General features: G+C 29.1%; 1 protein-coding gene across 1 annotated transcript; it reads left to right on the plus strand.

The window, feature by feature from the left end:
- Positions 1–701: 701 nt before the first annotated feature.
- LOC123003729 (juvenile hormone esterase-like) lies at positions 702–7,962 on the plus strand. Its single transcript, XM_044396695.1, has 5 exons — positions 702–951; positions 3,734–3,859; positions 3,909–4,614; positions 7,188–7,650; positions 7,697–7,962. The coding sequence occupies exons 1-5, from the start codon at positions 736–738 to the stop codon at positions 7,878–7,880; spliced, it is 1,695 nt and encodes a 564-aa protein (XP_044252630.1). The 5' UTR covers positions 702–735; the 3' UTR covers positions 7,881–7,962.
- Positions 7,963–8,020: the final 58 nt, after the last annotated feature.

Here is an 8,020-nt window from a genome sequence, read left to right on the forward strand (position 1 = left end):
AAAGTCTTGAAAAGTATTTCTTTATGAACTATTTTGTCAAATTTGGGGTCTATTTTATTTATTGACATATGAGTCCGGAAAAGTACTTTTTACTGGCTATTGTATTACTTTTTAGACTACTTTGTTCAATTTACGGATAATTTTAGAAAAAAAAACGGTTTTTTTGAAATTATGTAAAAATTTTATTTTTTGCGGACTATTTTGGATTACTTTACAGACTATTCTGTCTATATTTTTTAATATTATTTTTTTTTAAACAAGTCAAACTTTCCCCGAGACGTTAATAAATCCTCCCTGAAAATGATGTGTAAAGTTTGTCAAATTTCAACTTTGAGGCTGTTTCTAATGAAGTGCGCCCCTGGTGCACCACTTCGTTGGGCTTAATTAAATCATTCGGGTTTTTCCCCCAAATTGGTGCACTTTGGAGCGACTCTTTCATTGGCTGAAAGGATGTTCCAGAATCTAAATGCATAGGAAAGTTTTATCAACATAATTTATTTAAATTGTCACGCCAGCTGGAATAATAGCCAATTTTCTAATTTGGCTCAATAACAATTCAGTTTTTAAATTTTGATAAGCGACTTTATAGGTCAGGACCCTCTTGCGTCCTTGACCATTCACCACTTCTCTTATTCTTCAGTCCGTGGAGCGAATTATTCAATTAGGAGCCCCTTTTGTGTCTCATCTCTATAAAAGCGGGCAATTTTGTCGAATATTTCAGTCAGATTGTGCAAAATGTTGGCGCGGTTTTTGGGTTTAGCGGTGATAATTGGGGCGGCTTTTACTTATCCTAATGAGCCCAAAGCGACCAAATATACCGAAAAGCCCATTATTGCGACGCCACTGGGGCAAGTGCAAGGGGCCATCTTGGCCTCCAGGGCGGGGAAACCCATTTTTTCCTTCAGGGGGATTAGATATGCCAAGGCTCCCATCGACGACTTGAGGTTCAAGGTAAAAATTTAAAAAAATGTTTTTTTTTAAATTGGAGAATTTTTTTGAGTTTGGATTTTTTTAAGTTAACTAGCACTAAAATTTATTTTAATTCACTTACAATTTGTCTTTAATTTAGAAATTTTGATTAAGTTTTCTGACTGTCTTTAAATTTAATCTCTAATATATATTTTTTTGAGTTTTTTTAGCATCAAATGTATTTTCTGAAAGCTTTTTAGTTTTTCCAACTGTTTTGCAGTTCAATATTTTTTTAACAATATTTCTTAATTTTTTTAAATGTCTTGTTTTTTAGCTCAAAATTGTGAAAAGTCCTACTGATATTTAATTAAATTGAATAATTTTTTGGGTTTGTTTTTGATATATTGCCTAGAAAATATTTTAAACAAGTTTTTCTAGATAGTTTTTAGTTTTCCTAACTATTTATGCCGTTTGATATTTTTGAAAAGTTTTTCCTAAATTTTTACAGAATAATAATTTGTAAATTAAAATTTTTTTAATAAAATTTTTTGTGTTTTGTTGTAAAAGCTTGAAGAATTTTTTAAGATGGTACTTTTAAAAGTTCTGTAAYGTCAATATTATAAAATGTTTTTACTTTTCTTAAAGAAAATTCTTGACATATGTGTCCGAAAAAGTAGGTACTTCTTTATGGATAATTTTGAATTATTACTTTAGAGTTTTTTTGTTAAATATGGCTTTTTAGTTTTTTAACTGTCTTTAAATTTAATCTCTAATATATATTTTTTTATTTAATTTTTTTTTTGAGTTGTTATGCTTTGCTAGAATGGCAGAAATTTTGACTTGAAATGTATTTGCTGAAACTATCAACTTCAACTATCTTTTCCAATATTTCTTGACTTTTTTATTAAATTAAAATTTGAGAATTTCTTATTTGAGTTTTAATGTTTTTCTTTAAGTTTGTATTTTTTTGTTTTTGCAGCTCAAAATTGTGAAAAGTGACATTTCATTAAATTGAATATTTTTTTTTCGCTTTGTTTTTGCTTTTTTTGTCTAGATAATATTTTAAACAAGTTTTTCTAGATAGTTTTTAGGCTTCCTAACTTTCTTCTGCAGCTTGATATTTTTTGAAAAGCTTTACTGAAATTTGACCAAATTTTATAAATTGAAGAATTTTTTCAATTTATTTTTTTGTGTTTTCTTGTAAAACTGCAATTTTTTTAAGATGGTAATACTTTTGAAAGTTGTTTAGGATCAAATTATTACTTATATTTAGTTAAATTATTTTTTTTAAGTGATTAAGTTTAGATAATTTTTTTGGTCTCTCTAACTGTCTTTTGCAGGTTGTTTTTTTTTTGAAAATTTTTGACTAAATTATTTACAGTTTTTAAAGAAATTATGTAAAAATTCGAAATACTGTGTAACCTATATGCACACATTACGGACTATTTTGTTAAATTTGGGAACGATTTCGATTAAATTATTTTGGACTATTTTGGATAACTTTACAAACAATTTTGTTTCATTTACAGACAATTTTGTTTTATTTTTAGTTTTTTTTTGTAATTATGTAATTATGTAATTTTGTAATTATGTTATAGACTATTTTGGATTATTTTACAGACTATTTTGCTCAGTTATCGGAAACAAGACAAGTTTTTAATGATAGCAAATATTTTTTTTTAATTAAGTAATTGTTTTTTGAGTTCCTTATGTTTTGCTAGAATGGCAAGAATTGTGATTTTTGAAAGTTTTTTAATCTCTCTAACTGTTTTTTGCAGTTTGTTTGTTGAACATTATTTCTTTTTTTTTTAATTCGAGAATTTTTTTATTTGAGTTTTTTATGTTTTTCTATATGTTTGTATTTTTTTGTTTTTTTGCTCAATATTGTGAAAAGCTTCTGACATTTAATTAAATTGAATAATTTCTTTTGCTTTGTTTTTGCTTTTTTATACATATAAATAGAAAATTTCTTTAGACAGTTTTTAGTCTTCCTAACTTTCTTTATCAGATTGAAATTTTTTGAGTTTTTATTGAAATTTTACAATTTTTTTATAAGTTGAAGAATTTTTTCGTATTTTTTTGTAAAATGGTACTTTTGAAAGTTGTTTAGGGTCATACTATAAGAAATTTACTATAAGAATTTTCAATATCCAGATTTTTTTAAAATTATTAAGTTTGTAATTTTTCGAAAATTTTTGACTAAATTATTTAAAGTTTTTAAAGAAATTATGTAAAAATTCGAAATACTATGTAACCCACATGCACACATTACGGACTATTTTGTCAAATTTGGGAACGATTTTGATTGTATTGACATATGTGTCTGAAAAAATACTTCTTTACGGACTATTTTGGATAACTTTACAAACAGTTTTGTTTAATTTACAGACTATTTTGTTCTATTTTTAGTTTTTTTTGTAATTATGTAAAAATGTGTAATATTATGTAACCAAAATGCACACTTTACGGACTATTTTGGATTACTTTACAGACTATTTTGCTCAATTTTCGGACTATTTTAGAAAAAAGACAAGTTTTTAATGTAATTAAGTATGTAAAAATCTGTAATATTATAAATATAATCAACATACACACTTTAAGGACTATGTATTTTGTCAAATTTACTTTTTTGTTGACATATGAGCTTGAAAAAGTACTTTTTTACGGACTATTTTGTCAAATTTGAGACGATTTTAATTATTCCGGGAAGTACTTTTTTGGTGACTATTTTGGATTACTATACTATATTTTTTTACATGATAAAATTTGTAGTAGAATATCGAAATATTTTTTTGTAATTTTACTTTTTAATCCAATTTTTTAGCCCCCAGTGCCTGTCCAGAAATGGGAAAACGTGCTCAACGCCAGCCAAGACAGCCCCCTGTGCCCCCAACCGACTGACGACCCCACTTCCGAAGACTGTCTTTCCCTCAACGTCTACACCACAAAAGTACCAACCCAAAAATAATAAAAAAAACCCTAAATCGGCCAATTTCTAGCTCCCAAAGGGCTCCGATCAGCCCAAACGCCCCGTCATCGTCTTCATCCACTCGGGGGGCTTCCACAGCACTGGGGCTGCCAGCAACTGGCTGGGCCCCCAATACCTCCTCGACCACGACATCGTTCTAGTCACTTTCAACTACCGCCTCGGGTCTCTCGGCTTCCTCAGCACTGGGGACAAGGAAGCCCCCGGGAACAACGGCCTCAAAGACCAGGTTTTGGCCCTGAAATGGGTCAAAGACAACATCGCGGCGTTCGGGGGCGACCCCGACTCGGTGACTTTGGCCGGGTACAGCGCGGGGGCTATCAGTGTGACGCTTCATCTGGTCTCACCCCTGTCAAGGGGGCTCTTCCATAGGGCTATTATCATGAGTGGCTCGGCGCTGGGCCAAATGCCAATCCCCACCAACCAAATGGATTTGGCCAAAAAGCAAGCCAAAATTTTGGATTGTTCAGATGACAGTTCTGCCAACATTATTAAATGTTTGAAGACGAAAACTGCAAATCAGTTGGGGGAATCCCAGAGGATGTTTCTGGAGTTTGGGGATGATCCGGTTGTGATTTGGGGGCCGGTGATTGAAGGGGATTTTGGACAGGAGAGGTTTTTGACAGCTCATCCTATTGAGTTGATTCAAAAGGGGGAATTTGCCAAAGTTCCTGTTATTTTGGGGGTGACCACGGATGAGTTTGCTGCAAGGGCGTTCAGTAAGTAAAAAATAATAATAAATAAAAAATAAAAAAAATAATAAAAAAATATACAGGGTGACTTTAGAGAAATGGGAGGCGGTGTAAAATTTTTATCTATTGCCCAATTTTAAAAATAAAAAAACTAAATATAGTGGCTTTTAATGTAAAATAAGCTAAATTTTTTTAAAAATTTTATGGTATATTTTGGGTTATATTTAATTTTCTAATTCTAAATAGGGATCCAAGTTTGGAAGATGTTACTTTTGTGGTATAGAAATGTGTAATATGTTTTACTTTTAGTAAAAAAATTATCAAAATTAAAAAAAAATTAATAAAATTTAGTTGTATGGTTTCAAATAAGACAATGCTCTTATTGTATCAAAAAACAGGGAATGAAAGAAAAAATTGCAAATATTTATTTCACCCTGTGGAAATCCTCTAAAATCATGACCTTATTTCGCGCCATTTAAATTTTTCGACCAAAAAATAACAATGTTTGGTTTTTAAAAAATTTCAAAATTTTAATACTTTTAATTTAATTTTTTTTTGATGTGATGTCTTAGGCGTTTTTTATTCTTTTCTTGTGTTTATTATCAAGACTGCGCTAAAGACCAGTTCAAAAAGTTTGATCAAGTTGTCAAATTTTTTTTTAAAAACGACAAAATAAGTAAAAAATGTGTTTCTGATTTATTTTTGGGAAAAGTCGAAATCTTGACAATAAAAATCAAAATTTTGACTTTGTATTTACAAGGTCGGGAAATACGTCTTTCCAACCCTTGACTGGGAAGTAATTTATGTAGGATTATTAACAATCACAATTTTATAGCACTCTAAAATCATGATCTATTTCGTGATATTTAAATTTTTTGACCAAGAAATAACATTGTTTGGTTTAAAAAAAAATAAAGAAAATTTCAAAATTTTGATACAAATTTTAATTTAATTTCTTGCTGTTGTGATGTTTTAGACGTTTTTTTATTCTTTTCTTTCTTTTCTCGTGTTTATTATTAAAATTGCGCTAAAGACCAGTTTAAAAAGTTTGGTCAAAATGTCAAAAAAATTTTCAAAAACGGCAATATAAGTAAAAAATTTGTTTTTGGTTTATTTTTGGGCATGTCTAAATGTAAGAAAAGTCGAAATCTTGACAATAAAAATCAAAATTTTYACTTTGTATTTACGAGGTCGGGAAATACGTCTTTCCAACCCTTGACTGGGAAGTAATTTATGCAGGATTATCAACAATCACAATTTTATAGCACTCTAATTTTTGTTGTTTTTTTTTTGAAGGCAAAAAAAGCTTATTAGTTTAATAATTTTTGTTCACCTTGTATAAAAATGTAAAGATTTGTTTACATATAGACTAGAGATAGAAAAAATAAAGTTCAAAACGTTTTATAATTTCTAAATCATAAAACTTTGATTTAAATTAAACACAAAAATTGGAATCTTGGAAAAAATTAACACTTTTATTATACAAGGTGTTAAAAAATGATTGTAAAATATTTAAGGAGGTTATTACCTCCTTACTATTGTATAAACCAAATTAAAAAAAAGTCTTAATAAATATGTGTTCTTAAAGTAATGGTTTCAGAGATATCGAATGTAAAAATTTTCAGAATCTTTACTAGAAGCTTTTTTATTAATAGATTACAAATAAATGTTTCAAAAAACGAATAATTTTCGATTTATCTAAAACCCTTACTTTGCGGATATATATTTATTAAAATTTTTTTGCTTATTTTGATCCATACTATTACATTACTAATATTTTACAATTTTTTTTAACACTTTGTATAAACTGACATACGTCAAAATACAGGGTAAAGTTTAAAAAACGGCAGGGACCGCAGAATTTTTATTTATGGCCTGATTTCAAAAATTCAAAAACTAGATTAAATGGCTTTTAATATAGCATAGGTTGACAATTTTAATTTTTTTCTAAATGTTACAGTGTGTTTTGGGTTATAATCAACTTTCAAATTTTAAATAGGAACCCAATTTTTTTTTCTTGGTACAAACATGTGCAATATGTTCTAGTTTTACTAAAAATTATTGTTTAAAAAATTTGAAAAAAAAAACAAAAAAATAAGTGTCAATAAAAATTGACGTTAGCAATGATATTAAACAAAATATTAGTAAACAAAATAAATAAATAAATATTATAATTACACTAAATTAGATATTTTTATAATTTACTATAAGTAATTATTATTGCTATTTTTTAATTTGAAAAAATATTGGCAATATTGTCTTTCATTTGCTGCATTTTGACATTACATTGTTTTATTTGCAACTAGATTTTACTAACTATTAATTTTTTTAAACAACATTTTTTGTAAAATTGAAACATATTTAATACTTTCTAAACTGTGATGAAAAAATATGGGTTTCAATTTGAAGTTAGAAAGTTAAATAAAGCTCAAAATATACTATGACATTTAAAAAAAATCTAAAATAGCCGCTTTATGCTATATTAAGAGCCATTTAATTTATTTCTTAATTTTTTTAAATCGGGTCATAAATAAAAATGCTTTTGGACTTGCCGTTTTTATAGGTGCACCCTGTATAAAAAACTAAAAAAATTTTTTTAGATGTTTTGGCCAACGAAACCTTGAAGAAGCAGATGAGTGAAGACTTCCACAAGGTCGCCCCCATTGCCTTCCTCTACGAACACGATTCGGACAAGTCGAAGACCATCAGTGATGGTCTTAAGAAGTTTTATTTGAATGACAAATTGGATAACTCGTCTTTGCCCGGTTTGGCCCAACTCTACGCCGACGCTTTGACCGGTTTTGGGGTCAATAGGGCCGCAGAATTGCTCTCGGAAAAAAACAACGCTTCGGTTTATTATTACAAATTTAATTACAAGGGACGTTATAGCCACTTTTACCTACCCTCAAGCAACGGAACCATCCCCTTTGGGGTGGTGCACAACGACGATTTGATCTACTTGTTCTACATCCAGAAATTGTTCCCCATTTTCAAAGACACGGACCCAGAGGCACAAACTGTCAATAAAATGGTCTTGCTTTGGTCGAATTTTGCCAAAACTGGGTAAAAAACTGACAAAATTTTGTTTTTTTGGTAATTTTCTTTTCAGAAATCCGACTCCTGAGACTAGTGATAAGTTGGACAGCACCAAATGGGAACCTTACAGTACCAAAAGCAAGAAATATCTTGAAGTTGGTAATAAGTTGGTTCTTGGGGAAAAAATGAACGAGAAGAGATACGAGGAGTGGGCAAAATTGTTCCCTTTGAGCCAATACACTGAGAAGAAATCGTAATTGGATGGTTTGAGTGTGAAATTTTACATACTTACTTGGATTTCGTGAAAAGTCTGCATAAATAAAAGTTTTTTTACTAAAAGTGCTTGTTATTATTTTTGACCACAAAAAAAATTAAAAAATGGTAATAATAAAAGTTT

This window comes from Tribolium madens, unplaced genomic scaffold (genome assembly GCF_015345945.1).
Source record: "Tribolium madens isolate multiple individuals breed KSU strain unplaced genomic scaffold, Tmad_KSU_1.1 Scaffold_1;HRSCAF=32;Tcas5.2_LG8, whole genome shotgun sequence".
In the NCBI taxonomy this organism is placed as follows: domain Eukaryota; kingdom Metazoa; phylum Arthropoda; class Insecta; order Coleoptera; family Tenebrionidae; genus Tribolium; species Tribolium madens.

Bases quoted from the DNA above. Each gene is read 5' to 3' on its own strand.
- LOC123003729 (XM_044396695.1), top strand. From the start codon at position 736: ATGTTGGCGCGGTTTTTGGGTTTAGCGGTGATAATTGGGGCGGCTTTT. The intron at 4,615-7,187 runs GTAAGTAAAAAA...AAATTTTTTTAG, and splicing joins GTTTGCTGCAAGGGCGTTCA to ATGTTTTGGCCAACGAAACC. The intron at 7,651-7,696 runs GTAAAAAACTGA...TTTTCTTTTCAG, and splicing joins TCGAATTTTGCCAAAACTGG to AAATCCGACTCCTGAGACTA.